Below are 22,008 nucleotides of genomic sequence, written 5' to 3'. Positions count from 1 at the left end.
GTATGCTGTTTTGGGAAAGTAGGGGGTGATGGATTCTCAAGGGAATGTAGCACAAATAGCAAAGTTTCTGGTATTGAGATCGACTCTAATGCAATGAAGGGTACGTCAGGTTCCAAGAGATCGATGTAACTCTGAAGATGGACAAGGGAGATCCAGTGAATGTAGTGCATCTGGACTTTCAGAAAGCCTTTGATAAAGTCCCACATAGGAGGTTAGTGAGCAAAATTAGGGCGCATGGTATTGGGGGCAAAGTACTAACTTGGATTGAAAGTTGGTTGGCTGACAGGAAACAAAGAGTAGTGATAAACGGCTCCCTTTCGGAATGGCAGGCGGTGACCAGTGCGGCACCGCAGGGATCAGTGCTGGGACCGCAGCTTTTTACAATATATATTAATGATATGGAAGATGGTATTAATAGTAACATTAGCAAATTTGCTGATGATACAAAGCTGGGTGGCAGGGTGAAATGTGAGGAGGATGTTAGGAGATTACAGGGGACCTGGACAGGTTAGGTAAGTGGACAGATGCATGGCAGGTGCAGTTTAATGTGGATAAATGTATGGTTATCCACTTTGGTGGCAAGAACAGGAAGGCAGATTACTACCTAAATGGAGTCAAGTTAGGTAAAGGAGCAGTACAAAGAGATCTGGGTGTTCTTGTACACTAGTCAATGAAGGCATGCATGCAGGTACAGCAGGTAGTGAAGAAAGCTAATAGCATGCTGGCCTTCATAACAAGAGGGATTGAGTATAGAAGCAAAGAGGTTCTTCTGCAGCTGTACAGGGCCCTGGTGAGACCGCACACGAAATATTGTGTGCAGTTCTGGTCTCCAAATTTGAGGAAAGACATTCTGGCTATTGAAGGAGTACAGCGTAGGTTCACGAGGTCAATTCCTGGAATGGCGGGACTATCTTATGTTGAAAGATTGGTGCGACTGGGCTTGTATACCCTTGAGTTTAGAATACTGAGAGGGGTTCTGATTGAGACGTATAAGATTATTAAAGGATTGGACACTCTGGCGGCAGGAAACATTTTCTGCTGAAGGGTGAGTCCCGAACCAGAGGACACAGTTAAAAATAAGGGGTAGGCCATTTAGGACCAATGAGGAGAAACCTCTTCACCCAGAGAGTGGTGGCTGTGTGAAATGCTTTGCCCCAGAAGGCAGTGGAGGCCCAGTCTCTGGATTCGTTTAAGAAAGAATTGGATAGAGCTCTCAAGGAAGTGGAATCAAGGGTTATGGAGATAAGGCTGGAACAGGATACTGATTAAGGATGATCAGCCATGATCATATTGAATGGTGGTGCAGGCTCGAAGGGCAGAATGGCCTACTCCTGCACCTATTGTCTATTGACTGCTTTAGGGGTCTCTTTAGTCCAAGGTATAGACAGATGTGCCCGTGGTCAGCAGCGAAAAATCAGAATGGTGTGTTGTTTCCCTGGCTCCAGGATCAAGGATGTCTCAGAGAGGGTGCAGAATGTTCTCAAGGGGGAGAGGGGCCAGCAAGAGGTCACTGGAACCAACGACATAGGAAGGGAAAAGGTTGAGATTCTGAATGGAGATTACAGAAAGTTAGGCAGGAATTTAAAAAGGAGGTCCTCGAGAGTAGTAATATCTGGTTACTCCCGTTGCTACAAGCTAGTGAGAGCAGGAATAGAAGAGAGCAGATGAATGCATGGCTGAGGAGCTGGTATATGGGAGAAGGATTCACATTTTTGGATCACTGGAATCCCTTTTGGGGTAGAAGTGACCTGTTCAAGAAGGATGATTGCAAGGGAATTGGAAGGGAACTAATATACAGAGGAACTTCGATTATCCGAATACCAATTATCTGAAAATCGGATTATACAAAGGAGATCTCAAGGTCCCGACAGAAACATTACATCAAAGATGTGTGTCCAACACTGATCGCATATTTTATTTATAGTGATTAAAAGTGCTGCCAAGAATAGTCCTGGACTGATGGGAGTATAGGCTCTGTCACTAAATGACTGACCTCCCAACCTCCCAAACTCCCTCTCTTCCCACACTCTCCCTGGAGTTCGACACAGTGGTGAACCCTAAACACCCCTTCCCAAGATAATCTCTCTAACATTGTCCTGTACAGGGCAAAGGTGGAACCTGTCAGAACATTGTAGTAAAAAGGTGTGTGCGCGTGCACACGCACTATTTAGAGACTCACCAACCCCCCCACCTCGCCCCCCACCCCTACCCCCAGAATGGCCTACTCCTGCACCTATTGTCTATAAGAGTATAAAGGCAGTAGGAGTATACTTGAGGGAAATCAGGAGGGCAGGAAGAGGACATGAGATAGCTTTGGCAAATGGACTTGAGGATTCAAAGGGATTTTACAAACACATTAAGGACAAAAGGGTAATTAGGGAGCCAATATGGCCCATCAAAGCAAAGCACCCTTTGTGTGGAGCCGCAGGAGATAGAGGAGATTCTAAATGAGTATTTTGCATCAGTATTTTCTGTGGAAAAGGACATGGAAGACACAGAATGTGGGGAATTGATGGCAACATCTTGAAAAATGTCCATATTACAGAGGAGGAAGTGCTGGATGTCTTAAATTGCATAAAAGTGGATAAATCCCCAGGACCTCATCAGGTGTACCTTCGAACTCTGTGAGAAGCTAGGGAAGTGATTGCTGGGCCACTTGCTGAGATATTTGTATCATCAATAGTCACAGGTGAGATGCCGGAAGACTGGAGGTTGGCTAACATAGCACCACTGTTTAAGAAAGGTAGCAAGGACAAGCCAGGGAACTATAGATCAGTGAGCCTGACGTTGGTGGTGGGCAAGTTGTTGGAGGGTATCCTGAGGGACAGGATGTACATGTATTTGGAAAGGCAAGGACTGATTGGGGATAGTCGACATGGCTTTGTGCGTGGGAAATCATGTCTCACAAACTTGATTGAACTTTTGAAGACGTAACAAAGAGGATTGATGAGGGCAGAGCAGTATGGACTTCAGTAATGCGTTCTACAAGGTTCCCCATGGGAGACTGGTTAGCAAGGTTAGATCTCATGGAATACAGGAAGAACTAGCCATTTGGATACACAACTGACTCAAAGGTAGAAGACAGAGGGTTGTGCTGGAGGGTTGGTTTTCAGACTGGAGGCCTGTGACCAGTGGAGTGCATCAATGATTGGTGCTGGGTCCAATACTTTTCATCATTTATATAAATGATTTGGATGTGATCTTAAGAGGTATAGTTAGTACATTTGCAGATGACACCAAAATTGGAGGTGTAGTGGGCAGCGAAGAAGGTTACAACTGGATCTTGATCAGATGGGCCAATGGGCTGAGAAGTGGCAGGTAAATGCGAGGCGCTGCATTTTGGGTAAGATTCAGAGCGTCGGAGGCTGAGGGGTGACCTTATAGCAGTTTATAAAATCATGCGGGGCATGAATAGGATAAATGGACAAAGTCTTTTCCCTGCGGTCAGGGAGCCCAGAACTAGAGGGCATAGGTTTAGGGTGAGAGAAGATAGATATAAAAGAGACCTAAGGGGCAACATTTTCACGCAGAGGGTGGTATGTGTATGGAATGAGCTGCCAGAGGAAGTGATGGAGGCTAGTACAATTCCAACAGTTAAAAGGTATCTGGATGGGTATATGAATAGAAAGGATTTGGAGGGATGTGGGCCGAGTGCTGGCAGGTGGGACTAGATTGAGTTGGGATATCTGGTCAGCATGGACAAGTTGGACCGAAGGGTCTGTTTCCATGCTGTACGTCTCTATGACTCTAGGACTCTACCTTTCTGCGTTGGAAGTTAAACAAAAACACAAATGCATGGACCATTCACAAGAGTTTATTATCTCCCAAAGAGGGACAGTGGTGGATATTGCTTTTTACAATTATGGCAATCTGAATCTGGGTATCACTTAGCAGCATATGGACCGATTTATAGAGAACATCCCAGTTTTTCAATGCATTGCTAATGACACTGAAGCCATAGGAAAGGCCAAACACAAGCACAGTATCTCAAGGGCGTCACAAAGAAATATGACTTCACTTTTTTATAAATCATCAACAAGTGTCAAATTAATACAAGCTGAACAAAGTCTCTCAGTTCCATAAACATATCCAGGAGTATTCGGCTTGCCTGCCAGGATTGTAAGGATGTACACACGATAACTATATCGCAAGATAAAGATGACCTGTAGAGGTTCCTTGCTTTCTTCAGCTTCAATCACACATCCCAGGTTCAGACTAAATCTCTTATCTCAGGAATCTTCACAAAGATATGCTAACCCCATCCCTGCCTCAGCACAATACCTGCACATTTTTCAAACCCTGAAAAATGCACTCTCACATAACAAATAAGAACTCTGCATTATGATAGATTTAAACCTACCATTCTAGAGGTAGATGTCCCCTTAAGACGACCTTGGTACATTCTATTGCAGGACAACACACTCATGACAGACCAGATAAATTATTCCAATATTGAAAGATACACTCTGCACTGGTGTTGGGGATACAGCAATTCCACATAAAGTTCTTCGGTAGATGTGTTTTTAATGATCATCTGCAATTAGAAATGACTTGCAGGAATCTATTTACAAGTGCACCACAATGGCTCCAACATATCTAAGGCTAAGAACTTGAAGTCCAACATGACCAGGATCAAAAATAATGTCAAATGCTCTGACATTCTCAATCATGCAGTGATAAAAGACATACTGTAGATTGACAAGCAGATGTCACTGAATGAGGTAGAGGATAACGTTCATATTGATCTCAACCACTTTAGTCACAACCAAGCAAAACATATTCAAGATGTTACATCTATAACAAATAGCTACCACAGTTAAAAAGTATACCATTACTATCTGCCCACAATTAGCTCCCAAGAAGCTAAACAGCTGTGAGTTTGAATATTTGGTCAGAAACAATCAGATCTCTGGAAAGGAAAGAGCTGCACTTGTTTCTGCAGTAATAAAAATTCATGCCTAAAGAAAACTAGTTTATTTGCTCTTATTAGTTGCTGTCAGCTGGGGCTTTTAACCAATAAGTCAAACTTTGCAAGTATGCATCAGACGTTCTGAACTTCCTGCAAGCAAGTAAAAGTACCTGGAGGAGGGTTGAAGAGCATCAGATCCTAGCAAGCCAAAAGGACCAGCTTAGTGCACCCTATGGACAGGGATCATTGAACAGTCTCCACAGTCTTTCCCTCCATCAATAATACCAATGTTTTTGCCCTGTGTATGCATGTAGAGTCAGTTGTAGGAGTTGTATGATTCATTTGGATAATGTGCTGGAAATCAACTGGTGGCTAACGTAAAAGGGATAATAGGCACATATATAGCAAAAGACAGAAACATGGAGGCATGATACTATTACAGCTTGAAAAGGGAATCTATGATGATTAAGCAAAGTGTACGGTTGAGGCACACTTATCTTTTCCAAGTGAGAGAATGCTTCCAAAGTGACAGTAAAACAGTTAACATGCTGGATGAGCTAAAAATTGGGAGAGGGAGTAAAAGTTAACAAGTCATCACATGGAATGGGATGCATCTCAGAATGCTGAGGAAAATTAGGGTAGAAACTGGAGGGTAAGTAGACATCATTTTCTAATCTTCCTTTGATATAGGGCAGTGCTGAAATACTGGAAAACTGCAAATGTTGAAATCTTGTTCCAAAAATTGCACTAGGATAAATCCAGCAAGTCAGTTTGACCTCAGTTGTGTTATTATTTATAAATAATAACCAAGGTAATTGCTAATTATGAAAAGAATCCAGCAGATTTGATTTTTTTGAAAAAGAGAGGTCAGGTTTAACTGTTTTGAAGTTTTCTGATGGAATAACCAAAAAGGTGCCTGAGTGTAATGCAGTTGAGGTGCTATACAGGGACTCTCAAGGCACTTTCTACTGGTTCACATAACAGGAATGTTGATAACATGGATATGAAGGTGGCAGGAAACTAAAAGAAAACCATTGCTTTTCAGACATTCCAGCATCCATAGTATTTATTTGGTGCATTTCAAAAAATAAGCTATTATTTCAGGTAGGGCACAAGCAAGGTGGATTGAAGGGCATACTACTATGCTAGATCTCATGATTTTATGCACTTATTAATGATACTTGCAGCATTATCAGAGTTTTAGTGCACCAATTAGATAAAGAAATGTGTGGAAAACATGGCAGTCAAATGTCTGATTCCTCTGAAAAAATGAAATAAATAGAAGAGATGTATAAGTCGTCCCAGTTAACATGAGCAATCATGCAAAGCACTGCAGCATCATGACCGTAAAGACAGATCGGTGAAATAACTTGAGAGTTGCAAATCAAACATCATCTGCATGGCTTAAGAAATAGTCCCCATGTTCCTAGCTGTGACTCAAGGGAAACTCAAGAAAAATCTTAATATAGATGCTCAACCACCACATGTGATGCTGATCTGTCAGAAAAGTTGTTCATTTACTTGATTACATTTAAAAAGATCAGTCATTTGAAACAGTATCCAGAAAATCACATTCAATGCAGGAATCAAGGTGGGTTAGTAATTGGATAAAGTGGGCAAGAGAGTGGTGGTCTAATTGATTGTCAGACGATCACAGGACAGGGTCGGGTCAGGGGTATTCTAAACAAAAGGGCATCAAATGGATCTGTTCAAGAGTTTGTCAGTTTGGTGAGAAATAATGACCTAATTGGTGGTCAGTGGGGAACAACCTGGTTGGTCAGCAAGGGGAAATAATTGGGGAAATCAGGGTTACCAAGGTATGAGACCAAGTTTCAACCTGTTTAAACTGTTTCTATCCAGGTAAACGCTGCTAGTCTGTCCCTTACCTCAGATTCTGAGACATTTGCATAGGGCCCAGGGAATAAGGAAACTTACCACTGGCAGTTTAGACTTTTCGGATATTTCTCACTCAAGTTTGTGCACCAGAACTGCCACGGAGTCCTGACGTGCATCTCGGGTTCTACACCCAGTTTTTCATGACTGATACTGGAAGATTTAGGCCATTTAGATTGCTTGAATTTACCCAAATAATTTATAAGTCAACAATCTCCAAGCAGACTTGTACTTACAGTCACCTTCCCTCTTCCATCTAGCTTTTCAATTTCAAGTGCTTTTTTGAAGACAAATTCTTTCCATTCAGAAGGCTTCAATTTTTCTCCCTCATATTTAAGAGCACCTGGATGGTGCTTTTCCTGAAAAGAACAATCATATAATCAAATGCCATTCTTCCAACATGGGGTCATTTTGATAATTTGGTACAGTGCAAGCTAGTTTATGCAGCATGCTTTGCTTGGTAAAATATTTCAAGGTGTTCAAAGTAGCATTCGCAAAAGAATTTTGATACCAAACTGTAGAAAATGAGGATGCATCATGCTTAGAGCTTCTTCACTTCCTATTTCTCATCTACACCCAAACTAATTCCCTTAGTTGGTGTTCTGAGCCAAGATCATTTTTCATTGCTGCACACGTCATCCTTTTCTTCCTTTCTCTTTGTCCTTCCAAGATGTTAAATAACTCCCTAAATAATCAATGCTCAGCCGAGATCACCTTGCAACCACATCTCTGCAACAGCCATCGGATCACACAAATTTACTTCCATTTATGCCACAATATCACCACTTTTATTACGAACACTGTGTGTTTTCAGTTAGAGTTCTAAATGTTTATTTTTCCCTATTCTGGCCCCATTTGCTCGTACCCTCATGTCTGTACATTCTCCTCTCTATCATACTCTATACGTCAAAGACCCAGATCAGTCCCATGTTCTTTTGTCCTATTATGTCTCTTTTAAAATAATACACCTCAACCAATTTCAATGATCTTATTCCCCATCCCCACCAATTATATAGTTCTAAAACATTTCAGCCCTAGTTATTAAATTAAGCCAAATCATTAATCCGAGCACAATTCAAGTGAAGTGCATGTGAAAGAACAACTGCCTCTTTGCCAATTCCTGGAGCCAGTGTTGCATAAATTTGATATCCATTTCTGCTACATAAATCTTGGAGTCTCACATTCAAATCTCTAATTTGCTTCATCCTCATGCTACTTTGTTTCAGGCTTGGCATTAATCTTGAAATTACCACCTTTTGGTTCAATTTTCCAATTTACTGTTTGTATAGATAAGTAGAATTTCTTGGTCAAATGTATGCCAGTAGCAATATGATAAATATTTGTAATACATTAGTGTTATTTGGGAACTTTGGTTCTAAAGTAGAGATACATAGGATTTTAATTTTCATTTCTGTGAAGTTGAGCAGTTTTCTCAAGGACAGAAACAGAAAAGTAACAGAACAACTAAGTGGAAAAGTAGAAGAAAGAATCGCAGATCACAGGAACATAAGAAGAAGAGGCCATTCAGCCCCTCAAGCCTGTTCCATCACTGAGACATCATGGCTGATCTGTGGTCTAACTCCATATACCTGCCATTAGCCTGCATCCCTTCATACCTTTGCTTTAAAAAGCATTTCCCTCAGAACGTGAACAATTTAGGTTAAATAGACAATTGAGGAAGTATTTTGTATTAAAACATTTCAACTCAATAATATTCTCCTTTAGTATAAGACTCCTTATTTTTAACTACTACATTCACAATCAAACTTACTGGATTCTTGCTCAAAGCATTCTATTTATTACTAAATATATACTTACCAGATAATTTGTCATGTGCTTAGCTCCAAGCAAATGGGGGAAAAACCAGGTGAGTTCTGATTTACAGTAGCACAGTTTACAAACAAACTGTGGATTCGTCTTTTGATCATTACGATATTCAATTACATAGTCAAGACCTACAGATTTAAGCAGCAGCATCAGAAAATTTCCTTTAATAAGAACATAGGTTAGCCAACATATTGATACCTTAAATGTAAACTAAATTAGCTTTGATTGTTTAATGCTGTTGTTTAATGACTTCCATAAAAATGCTCTGAACACTTGCATACAAATAACTGCACAATGTAATCACAAGTAGCACTGACAACTGGAAGAGAGATATGGATTCCCATTGTAAAGTATATTTTTCATTGTGTAACTATATTTTGCATCCATCGATACACTGTGAAGGCTACAAATTTATGACTGAATTTGTGGCCTAACCTTTCCTACCTAGCTGCGAATAATAGACAGAGTTCTGATCAAGGAGACATGATATATCTAACATATCTATCTTTGATTTTATAGATGCTGCTGACCTTTGTATTATCAATATTCATTTCAGAACGTCAACAATTGTTGCCCCACCTATAATACTCACCAAGTTTTGAGAAGATTTGTAGCTCAGGTTGAGGTTCTGGATTTACATTTGCTTGCTGAGCTGGAAGATTCATTTTCAGACAATTCGTCACCATACTAGGTAACATCTTCAGTGAGCCTCCGGACGAAGCTTCTTTCAAAAGCGCACTGAAGATGTTACCTAGTATGGTGACGAAACATCTGAAAATAACCTGCCAGCTCAGCGAGCAAACCTACATCCAGAATACTCGCCAAGCTATAGTATCCCTGCTTTACCCTTCCTCCTCATGACAATGCTCTGTAATTAGCAAAGATTAATAGAAACAGATTTGCTTATTCTTTTCCACTCAGTAACCAGACTTACAAATTCAAAGAAGAACATAGAACAGTTACAACACAGGAGAAAGGCATTTAATCTGTTTTGCCTATGTTGGTTCTCTGTAAGACCAAATCACTTTGTCCTCTATTCTGTTTCTACCCCAACCCCAATAATCCTGCAAATGATTTTTTAATTCCAAATTTCTTTTGAAAATGATGCCTCCACAACATTTTCATTCAACTAGGAATCCTAAGTATTCAGTGTTAATTTTTTGTTCTTGACACCATTTCTTTTTTTGGCCAGTCACCTTCAGCCTGTATATTTCAGATTCTAAATTGTTCCTCAATGGAGACAGTTTGCGTAAGAAATAGGAGTAGCCACTCAGTTCCTGAAACTTGCCCTGCTATTCTAGAAGATCTGCCCCAGTCTTGAAGTCCTGTTTTGTGCCAGATCTTCATAGTCCCCAACTCCTTGATATTTCAAAAATCTACTTTTTGCAATCAAGCATTCACAACTCTCTGGAGGTGACAATTACAGACATTCATTATCCCTTAGAAGAAATTTTTTCACACCTCAGTTTTAAATTAATACTCCCCTATTCTGCAGCTATATTCCCAAGACTGAGATTCCTTCCCTCGTGGAAACAACTTCCCAACATTTACTCTGTACAACCCTGGTGTTGGAGGTAGTATATTAACATGGATAAAGGACTCGCTAACTAATAGAAGACAGTTGAAAAAATGGGGCATTTTCAAAATAGCAACCTGTAATTAGTGGATTTGCACAACAATCAGTGCTGGAGCTATAATTATTTAAAATATGTACTAATGACTCAGATGAGGCAAGTGAATTTATTGGAGCCAAGTTTGCAGAAGGCACAAAAATAGCTGGGAAGGCAATGATGAGGATGACTCAAGTCTCCAGAGGGATATAGGCAGGACAAAAACCTAGTAAATGGAATAAAGTGGGGAAATGTGAGATTTTGCACTTCAGCAGGAGGAGGAGGAAATTAATATTAATGGAGAAAGACTGCAGAACATTAAAGAAACAGGATATTTGACTTCCCTGATGCACAAATCCTAAAAAGCTAGCATTCATGTTCAGCAGGTTGTAAGGAAGGCAAATAGAATGTTGGCCTTTATTTCAAAGGAAATGAAACATAAAAATGAGGAAAGACTATGCAAGACACTAGTCAGATCACAACTGGAATGCTATGAACAGTTAATCAGCAAAGGAATCTACGATTACTGATGAACAGTAGCAAAGTAGAGTGGAAGATTATCAACAACGGTCTCATTGAATGGTAAAACAGACTCAATGGGTTGAATGGCCTACTTCAGCTCCTACATCTTAAGTAGTCTCCAACCATATTTGTGAAATCCAACAACCTTGATTAATTAATTACATTATATACAAGATTGGCTTATTGCGTACATTTTTGATCCCCAGATTCAAGAATATAATGCTAATGGAAGCAGATCGAAACAGATTTTGAACTGCTCTTTTCAAAGCTGATTCTTGGGGCAAAGAGATTGATTTATTCAGAATGGCTCAATTGTTATGCCTTTATTCATTAGAATCTGGAAAAGGGAGGGATCTTATTGAAAAATGCAAGATTCTGAGGAAGCTTCACAGAGTAGATGCTGAGAAGATGTTTCAACTATTTGCGCAATCTCAAATTTGGGACAGTGTTACAGAATATAACAGCACTCATTTAAATCTGAGATGCAAAGGGATTCCTTCTTCCAGACAGTAGTGTAGGTCTGGAATTGTCTAGCCTAGACTTGGAGGGTACAGTACAAGATACTTAAAGAGGGAGTTAGATTTTGATATAGAGAACTTGAGGGCATTGAGGATCTGGCACAAAACACAACTTAAGGCCTGGTTCGGATCAGCCGTGGCCTAAAAGAACGGCAGGCAAGTTTGAGGCAAAAGTCTCTGAAACTTACCTGTCAGGTTTCAGTGCCACATGGTCCAACATCAGTGCTGATGCAGTTTGGCTATTAACAAAATAGTTATTAATCCCATATACATCACTAACACTGAGCTCTTGGCAACACCACTTCTAAAACTTCCTCCAGTCTGAAAAACAACTGCTCACCACTGCTCACTACTTCCTGTCATTCAGCCAATTTGTATCCAGCTATTGCTGGCTCGTTAATTCCACAACCATCAGTTTTGTTCACAAGGTTATGTGACACTTTATCAAATACTTTTGGGACATCAATACGATAACCTTACTACTATCTTCATCATTAACTCAAAAAAACGGAAATTAGTTAAATTAATTTTCCCATAACACATCAGTGAGGTCTTTAGTGAATCCATAATTGTCTGAGTGGTTGTCCATTTCATCCTTAATTATTGTTTTTAAAACTTTCCCCAGCACCAAGGTTACATTCACCAGCTAGGGTTATCTTTACACTCCTTTTTTGAACAAGAGCACAATATTTGGAACTGTTCAGTCCTCTGGTACCAATCATCCTATGGATTGAAAAATTATGGCCAATGCATCATTGAATTTCACTCTCACTTCCTTCAGTATCCTTAGATGTATTTTACCAAGTCCTAATGCCTTGTCAACTTTAAGGATATGTGCCTGTCTAATACCTCCTCCAACTGAATGTTTAGTTTACCATATACATCAATTGTCTATTTTTCCTGTCATGCAAGATAGTGTGCTAAGTGACTGGAGGCCAGACATAAGGGAATGTAATCAGAGGCCACTTGTAAAGACTTAAAGATTCAAAAAGTGCACAGTGGGTCAGAGGCCATTTACATGGGAATTAAGCAGAGATTTTTAAAATACACCAGGAAGCCAGATCAGATACATTAATCTAAATTAACCCATTATAAAATGGGTGATTCACTGACATTAACCTAAGCACATTTTGTTAATCCATTTAACACGATATATTTATAGAACAGATATTTCCTTAAACATTCCCAATGATAAACAAAATGTGATTTGTTTGTTAATTGATTGGTGACTCAAAGTTTGGCTGGGAGCTATTCTCTGTAAGAGGATATCTATTGTCCAAAAGCAAAAAACAAAGTTTAGCACATTTCAAAATTCTGGACTTGTGGAGGAACAGCAATTTCTACTTGATCTGGTTAAAATTTTCAAACAAATTATGAGCTGTATGAAGACAGACTAATCAACATTTTACCTAAATTGAAAAGTGAACAGATAAAAGGTTTTGTATCATATACCCTCTTTTATATTTGACTATTTGTAGTTTTATTATGAAACAACAAAAACAGCATACTTCCAGCTCAAATTGTAAACATAAATGCCACATTAAAAACATACCAAGCACTGCCTTGTTTATCTTCATTTTACTCAGATGATATTCCAGAGTTCTTGTCTCCGTTGGGATTGAAACTTCATCTTTAGTACCTTCTTCCGCAGTATTAACTAGAATCCAAAATTTGGACATTGATTGTACTACATATTTATATATTTATTTTTTAAAATCACAGAAGGGATGACTGGCCATATGGCAATGCAAGTATTCCTATACATATCAAAAATTCAGTTTTTTTTTTAAAAGCTCTGCCACTTCTAAATCTCAATGTTCCTTGATTATTTACCATGACACCAGTGTGAAAAGATATTAAAAATAAAAGGCCATAAATGACCATTATAATTCATGCAGCAATTTAAAACATCACATATGTAAAGAGGCTCCAAGAAGTTCAATACGTTTTAGCCTTTGCTTGATGCTATTTCACCACTTGCTTGATGCTATTTCTCCATTCTTTTGATCAACTATCTTTCCCTATTCAGGAGTTATAGCAAAATAAAGTCTCAAGACACTTCACAGGGTCAGTGTAAAAGAAAGTCTGAATATATTTCTTTGAATGATATTTGCCACCTGTCTACGTTCCAATTATTCAATTTCCATTACCTATTCATGCACATATGGATATTCTGGTTGTAACTGATTATAGAGTCAGTCATACAGCATAGAAGCAAGCCCTTTGACCCACCACATCTATCTTGACCAACAAACAAAACGTTACTGATCTCATTTACCTGCACTTGCTACATAGCCTACTATGCACTGGCATTTTAAGGTGCTCATCCAGGTGTTTCTCAAATGTTGCAAGAGTACGTGCCTCCATCATCCTCACAGGTAGAGTGTTCCATATTTCTACCATCATTTGGGTGAAGAAACATTTCCCCAGATCTCCTGCTATCAAAGCCCTTACTGAAATTCATGTAAACCACTTCAAGCACAGTAGTCTCATTTAGTTACCTTTTCTAAAAAAACTTCAACTCAATTAATCAGACAGGATCTCTCTTTAACAAATCTGTGCTGACCATCCCTGTATTTCCAAATGTTGATTATTCCTGTCCCGACTAACTTTTTCCAATAATTTTAGTACAATTGATGTCAGTAATTGGTCTATAATTACTTCCCTATTCCTGCTGTCCTTCTTGAACAAAGAAATCACATTAGCTATCCTCCAGTCATCTGGCACTTCACCTGTGGCCAGCATAGTATTAAATATATCAGGGCCCCAGAAAACTCCTCTCTTGCCTCCCATAGCAACCTGGAATTCATCCTATCAGGCCCTGGGGATTTATGCATCGTTATACCCACTAAAACGTTTAGTATATCCTTTTTACTAATTTTAAAATGTTCAATAATCTCACCAGCTCAACTGAAATCCCCAGTTACAATGTGTTTCTCCAGTGAATACAGATGGGAAATATTCACTTAAAACATTTCCACATACACTTGCTCCATGCACAGATTGCCTCTTTGGTCTCTGATAAACGCCACTCTTTCCCTGGTATTCCTCATTCTTAGTAAAACTTGTATACTTTACTGGGCTGTAGTGACATCTTGCTGCCAACCCAGATTTGTTCTGCTTAACCAAGATATTGGGAGCATGGCTTTCATCACCATGATACACCAAAGTCTTTCTTGCCCCATACAATTCCTAAGGCCCTTCCTTCTTTGAAAAGGAAGGGCCTTAGGATGTGTTTCTCCAGTGAATACAGATGGGAAATATTCAAACATTTCCACATACACTTGCTCCATGCACAGATTGCCTCTTTGGTCTCTGATAAACGCCACTCTTTCCCTGGTATTCCTCATTCTTAGTAAAACTTGTATACTTTACTGGGCTGTAGTGACATCTTGCTGCCAACTCAGATTTGTTCTGCTTAACCAAGATATTGGGAGCATGGCTTTCATCACCATGATACACCAAAGTCTTTCTTGCCCCATACAATTCCTAAGGCCCTTCCTTCTTTGAAAACTTTAAGTCTTTTTCCATTGCCTCATCTCCCTTAAATATCACATAACATCTGGCCCTGTCCTCCATGAAACAATTTTCCCACTCACCTGCCAGTTCCTTTGCATCTCATCTCTGCGCACACCATTTTTCCTGTTCACTTTAGCCTTGTTTCAGTGGCAACACACTTCGACTTAACATTTATTGTCATACAGCACAGAAACAGACCCTTTGGTCCACTCATCCATGCCAACCAAGTTTCCCAAACTAAACTAGTTACATATCCCTCTGAACCTTTCCTACTCATGCACCTGTTCAAATGTCCTTTACATGTTGAAACTGTATCTGCATCAACCACTTCCTCTGGTAGTTCATTCCATATACAAACCACTCAAGGCCCTTTTAAATTTTTCTCCTCTCAACCTAAAATTATACTCTCTATCTTTGAACTCCCCTATCCTATGGAAGAGATCTTCGTTATTCACCTTGTGATTTTCTAAAGCTTTTCAAGGTCACCCCTCAACCTCGTTTGCTCCAGTGAAAAAAGTCTCAGCTTGTCCATCCTCTCTCTATAATTCAAATCCTCCAGTCACAGTGATATCCTTATAAATCTTTTCTGTACCCTCTCCAATTTAATAGCATCCTTCCTACAGCAGGGCGACCAGAACTGCATACAGCACTCGAAATGTGACCTCACAATATCCTGTACAACCACAACATGAGATCACAATGCCTAAACTCAATGGTCTGAGCAATGAAGGCATGCGTACTAAATGCTTCGTTTAAAACTCTGTCGAACTGCCGTGACGCAACTTCCAACGGAATATGCATTGAACCCCTACATGCCCCTGTTCTACAGGGCCCTACCATTAACTGTGCAAGACCTGTCCTTAATCAGCTTACCAAAATGCAACACTTCACATTTATCTGATTTAAACTCCATATGCCACTCCTTGGCCAATTGATCTACATAGCTTTGTAATCATAAATAACCTTCCTCACCGTCTATTATACCACTAATTTTGATGTAATCCGCAAACTGACTAACCATGTTTCCTATATTCTCATCCAAATAACAAACAACAGTGCACCTAGCACTGATCCCTGCAGAACACTGCTGGTCACAGGCCTCCAGTCAGAAAAACAACACCCCACCACCACTGTCTGTTTCCTACTGTCAAGCCAATTTTTTATCCAGTTTGAAAGTTTTCCCTGAATGTCATGTGATCTAACTGTACTAACTAGCCTACCATTCAGAACCTTGTCAAAGGCCTTAGTAAAATCCATGTAAACAATGTTTACTACTCTGCCCTCATTTATCTTCTTGATGACATTCTTAATAAACCTCAATCAAGTTTGAGAGCCAGGATTTCCCACAAAAAGCCATGGTGACTATCCCTAATCAGTCCATTCCTCTCCAAATGCATGTAAATCCGGTCTCTCAGAATCCCCTCCAACTACTTACCTACCATTGACGTCAAACCCACCCATATATAGCTCTCAGGCTTCTCTTTGTAGCCTCTCCAAAATAAGGGCATAACACTACTCACCCTCCAGTCTTCCAGCACCTCAACCTTGGCTGTCGATGATATAAATCTCTTTGCTTGGTCCAAATAATTGCTTCCCTAGTTTACCACACAGTGTCCTAGGATACTTGATCAGGTCTCAGAGATTTATCTACCTTTATGCATTTTACACTTCCTGCACAACCTCTTCTGTAATATGAACAGTTTTGAAAACATCAATATTTATTTCATAGTTCCCTAGCTTCCATATCCTTCTCCACAGTAAATAGTGAAGCAAAATATTAATTTAAAATCTCTCCCATCACCAGTGGCTCCACACATAATGATCTTGTTGATCTTTTGTCCTTAATATACTTGCAGTCTCTTTGAATTATCCCCTTTTTGCCCTCCTGATTTTTCTTAATTCACTTGACTTGCTTAAACCTGACTCGTGGGTGGAAGTCACACAACAGACATGCATACACAAACCAAGTAGACACACAAATGCATACTAAAAAATGGCGAATGTGCTTTCCATTATGATGTTACTTAAGGCTCCAACTGTCCTCTCAGGTACACATAGAATCTCAATTCAAACAACAACAGAATAATCCAGTTATTGATTTCTTGCTTCTTATGGGACTGCGCTATGTTTAAATTTCCTGCAGTTTAATACGATAAAACGTGCTAATTTAAACAAACAATTTTTCACATAGACTTTGGATGTCCTTGAATCCAAAACCATGATCAAAGCCCAAGCAAATCATTTCATGATTTCCATCATCCTCACCTCAACTGCAAAGAGCATATCCACAAATTTATTACCAGATCTGGACTGATAGTAAAGTCTCCTCAACCCCTGACCTTTCAAAATGCAAAAATACATTGTTGTCTCAATTCCTGGTCCATGCCTTGCACAAACTGCATCTAAAATCTTCAAGTGAGATTTGCTTACCTCTTGCAAAATCAAAAACTCCCTAAGTCAATTATGATATTCCGTATGATTCTGACCATCACGTCTCTAGTTATTCTTAACTTGCTTTTGACGCAAAACATACTCCAATACCTATCCTCCATTGTTTAGCTCAACGAGACTGAGATATACTATATTTTACTCAACTCAGATGTACACATCACATCTGTCAATGGTTTCTCTTTGCATCCACAAATCAAATCCATATCAAGGATACATTCTTGGACCTTTACTCATGCACATGGTATAATTGACAACATAACCTACATAGATCAGTGGGGCAGCTTTTGAAGGAATATAGATGACACCTAGCTTTACCTCTGTACGACTCCTTTCAATACCTTTCCTGCTCCTGTGTTAGTATTTTCACTATTTCAAAGTTTTCCTGGCTAGCCTCCAACTTTCCAAAATCTTGAGCTCATCCAAACCTTTGCTGCCTGTATCGAATACCTTATGCGCTTCGGCATCAAATTTTGACAACATTCACAAAGGAGCAGCTCCAAACATACCACACTCATTAAGAAAGTCAACACATTCCACGCAACTGGCCTAGGTTAACTCAGACTGTTTACAGCCCTAATATCTCAAATAATTCACAACTAAGTATCCAATCCAATACTGCAGCACCCAAAAGACTATCTATTTCACCATCTATACTGTCATCTGTCTCTGCCTTTCCTCCACTGAAACTTTCAATCAATCACTCATATCTGTCATCTCCAAAAAATGTTCTCTCTGCCAAATTCACAGCTGACATCTCAGGACTATAAGCATCAACACAAAGTCCTACTGCAATTTTGCAACCAGTTACAAATACCCACCTCTCTTTACTTCAATTATTTATTCCTTTTTTTGTAATTCACTCATGACCTTTATATCATTGGCTGGGCCAGCATTTATTGCTCACCCCTAGCTGCCCTTGAGAATCAATATCACTCAAATTTAAAACATTGTTATTTTTGAATTTCTCTAAACTGTACTCTATAACATTCTTCAATATTAAACAATAACATTCTTCAGAATTTTGCAAATCTCTCCATTTTCAAGTCTAGCTTATTACACACATACCTTTGTGTCTATACACCATACCTCATGTTTGAATTTCCTTCCCAAATCCCTCCATCGCCCTTCCACACTTTAAGCTTGTACCTAAACCTCTATCCACTACAAATATCTCCTCCAGTCTTTATGGTGTGGTTACTCATTGGATAATCACATCCTGTTATTAGAAGACCTGTATTATATTTTCCAAACATACATTAAAAAAAACTTGTAAGTATATGAAATTGAGTCAGAAATTTATGCACACATTAGTACTGATTTTAAGACATACTCAGTATCATTAAGACATCAATAATCTCACACAATAATTGTAAATAGGAATCAAGGTTTCTTACGACCATGGCAATTTTACACATATAATCCAAAATCTCTCAAGTTACTTAACAACATAAATAACTAAATGTTACACTAATAAATCCCTAAAGAATGAGAAATATGGGCAAGGCAGCCATCTGCCCACTGATTCTGGGTGTAGCAGAGTGAGTCAGGGGGGAGAGAGAGAAAGAGAGAAAAAGAGAGACAGAAAGCAAAAAAGAGGCCGAGAGGCCAAAGAGAATGAAAATGGTTGCAAGGAATAGGGAGTAATTCAGACTTGTCAAAGGAATTAGACAGTACGAAAAGTTGAAATCACTAAAAGTAATAAACTACTTTTAAATGACTGCGGTATCTTGAGCTTAAAAGCTCATGTTCAGGAACAACACTATGGAAAAGACTCGAGTGGATACTATTGTAATGACTGTGAAATTGAAATTGAAAGCCAAAATGCAGTAAAAAAAGTAATAACTGCCTGTTTAAAATACTCTATTTTGTGAAAATGTAACAAAAATATCACAAGTCTGCAGTAGGTATAAGATTAGGGCTACAGTTTTTTTTAGGGCAAATAAGCAGTTATTTTGAAAAGATCCTTTTCTCACTTACACCTTTTATCTTGTGTTAATTTGTCATATCTAGGAAATACATGCTTTTTCTTGTGTTGAAAATTCATGATATTGATGAATTCCACTACTTCTGATTCTGTCCAAAAACCCTTAAAGGGGGAGGTAGTTGGGCATTGATAATGTCACTGGACCAGTAATCGAGAACCCCAGATTAATAGTCTGGGAACATGGATTCCACCGCAAAAAAATGGATGAATTTAAATTTAATAACATTTGGAATGAGAAACATAGCTAGCCTCACAGCAACCATATAACTATTGGCAATAGTCATAAAAACTCATCTGGTTCATTAATGCTCTTCAGGGAAAGAAAATTGCCTTTTTTACCTGGTTGGCCTACATGTGACTCCACACCCACATAACTATCCATTGGGCAAAGAGGGATAGACAATAAATGCTAGCCTAGTCAGCAATGCCCATATGCTGTGAATAAGAAATCCTACATACTAACATAAATACAGACCATAATATTACTATATGACTGTACCTTAAAAAGGAGTTAAGGAGAATCAATAAAATAACCCCAGAAAACTAAAAAGTAGCCCCAAAACTCAAAGTACAGTGCTCAAGGGAAACTTTTGGGGGAAAAACATTGCAGCTAGTCCATAATAAATTTTCCCTTTTAAGTTTTAGCTCTTCTCAAAACTCAACAGTGTCCACTAACGCATTGATTCATAAGTCATTATGACACAGAAGGAGTCCATTTAGCTCAACTGCACATTATATAACTGCAACTATACAAACCTTCCTGAATTCAACCAAATATGCAGGATTTGGGGAATTTAAAAAATGCATTTACAATCAGTCTACAGGAAATATTTTGTGTATCACTTGTTATTGTATTAGTTTGCAGTATTTAGAATCTTCATGAAGTCTCAAGACTTTTTTTTCCTGAAACGCAAATCCATATGTCTGAAATGTACCTTCTAGGGCAGTTCCCAAAATCATCATGCTCACCATATTATTCACAGGACAACAATGCCAATACAGGGAAATCTTCTATCATTACCAGAGGGTTTTCAAAAGCTACTGTATATTATTCTTTTTCTACGAAGAGACTAACACCGTGAATAGTCACTCATCACAAACAACCGATTTGTAGCACAGAAGAGAATACAGTAAAAAAGGTGTGCCATGTTATAATGAGTCAGCGTGAGCTTATATTTTCAATCTGTTAAAAAGAAACATTGAATGTCACTGTTTGCTAAAGTAATGGTAACAAAAAGGAAGACTGTCCTAACTTCATGTTGTGACATGAGGACTCTAGCTGTAATCAAATATGGTCAATTCTGAAAACCAAAAGAACTGCTGATGCTATATAAATCACAAAATAAAACAGAAATTGCTGGAGAAGCTCAGCAGGTCTGGCAGCATCTGTGAAAAGAAATCAGAGTTAATGTTTCGGGTCCGGTGACTCTTCCTCAGAACAGTTCTTTTCGCAGATGCTGCCAGACCAGCTGAGCTTTTCCAGTAATTTCTGCTTTTGTTTATCGCCTATTCTGTTTAAGAGAATGGTCACATCCTGCTACCTTGATTTGACCTAAACACATTTGTTAAAATGAATCTAAGAATTTTATACATATTGATTTACTGTTATGTTAGAATATGGCAGCTGTACTTTTGTTAATCAGCAACATATTATGACTTTTCAAAAGCAAGAACTAAAATCAAGCCATTACAGCATTGCTAGATTACATTAGAAACTATTTGCCCTCAACTGATTGGGAAGGCAATTTCAAAAAGATTGTCTTCAAATGAAAGTGTTACATAATCTTAAATTCATCATCATAATAATTCGGTACAAGACTAACTCATTTCCTCAGAGATTTAAATAGTTGTAGCAACTTATGACCTTCATTTGTCTTCCAAAATTTATAGCCTCTAATATGCATCTTCTTTATAGAGTCAGAGATGTACAGCATGGAAACAGACCCTTCGGTCCAACCCGTCCATGCCGACCAGATATCCCAACCCAATCTCGTGCCACCTGCCAGCAGCTGGCCCATATCCCTCCAAACCCTTCCTTATTCATATACCCATTCAAATGCCTCTCAAATGTTGCAATTGTACCAGCCTCCGCCATTTCCTTTGGCAGCTCATTCCATACATGTGCCATCCTCTGCGTGAAAAAGTTGCCCCTTACATCCCTTTTATATCTTTCCCCTCTCACCCTAAACCTATGCCCTCTAGTTCTGGACTCCCCAACCCCAGGGAAAAGACTTTGTCTATTTATCCTGTCCATGGCCTTCATCATTTTGTAAACCTCTATAAGGTCACCCCTCAGCCTCCGACGCTCCAAGGAAAACGGCCCCAGCCTGTTCAGCCTCTCCCCATAGCTCAAATCCTCCAACCCTGGCAACATCCTTGTAAATCTTTTCTGAACCCTTTCAAGTTTCACAACATCTTTCCGATAGGAAGACCAGAATTGCATGCAATATTCCAACAGTGACCTAACCAATGTCCTGTACAGCCGCAACATGACGTCCTAACTCCTGTACTCAATACTCTGACCAATAAAAGAAAGCAAACCAAACGCCTTCTTTACTATCCTTTCTACCAGCGTCTCCACTTTCAAGGAGTTATGAACCTGCACTCCAAGGTCTCTTTGTTCAGCAACACACTCTAGGACCTTACCATTAAGTGTATAAGTCCTGCTAAGATTTGCCTTCCCAAAATGCAGCACCTCACATTTATCCGAATTAAACTCTACCTGCCACTTCTCGGCCCACTGGCCCATCTGATCAAGATTCTGTTGTAATCTGA

General features: G+C 39.1%; 1 protein-coding gene across 5 annotated transcripts in view; it reads right to left on the bottom strand.

Annotated features, from left to right (window-relative positions):
• si:ch211-197h24.6 overlaps positions 1-22,008 on the bottom strand; it is a 91,262-nt gene that overhangs the window by 54,080 nt on the left and 15,174 nt on the right. For 4 of the 5 annotated variants that reach the window (XM_043689992.1, XM_043689994.1, XM_043689995.1 and 1 more), the window contains 3 exons: positions 12,832-12,936; positions 8,621-8,757; positions 7,039-7,161 (listed from right to left, as the gene is read on the bottom strand). In XM_043689992.1, coding sequence (XP_043545927.1) covers positions 7,039-7,161; positions 8,621-8,757; positions 12,832-12,936 — 365 coding nt within the window. The remainder of the gene's footprint in view (positions 1-7,038; positions 7,162-8,620; positions 8,758-12,831; positions 12,937-22,008) is intronic. The other variant, XM_043689996.1, reaches the window with a different exon arrangement.

This window comes from Chiloscyllium plagiosum, chromosome 5, assembly GCF_004010195.1.
Source record: "Chiloscyllium plagiosum isolate BGI_BamShark_2017 chromosome 5, ASM401019v2, whole genome shotgun sequence".
NCBI classification, from domain to species: Eukaryota; Metazoa; Chordata; class Chondrichthyes; order Orectolobiformes; family Hemiscylliidae; genus Chiloscyllium; species Chiloscyllium plagiosum.
This window is presented reverse-complemented; position numbering and strand designations above follow the sequence as displayed.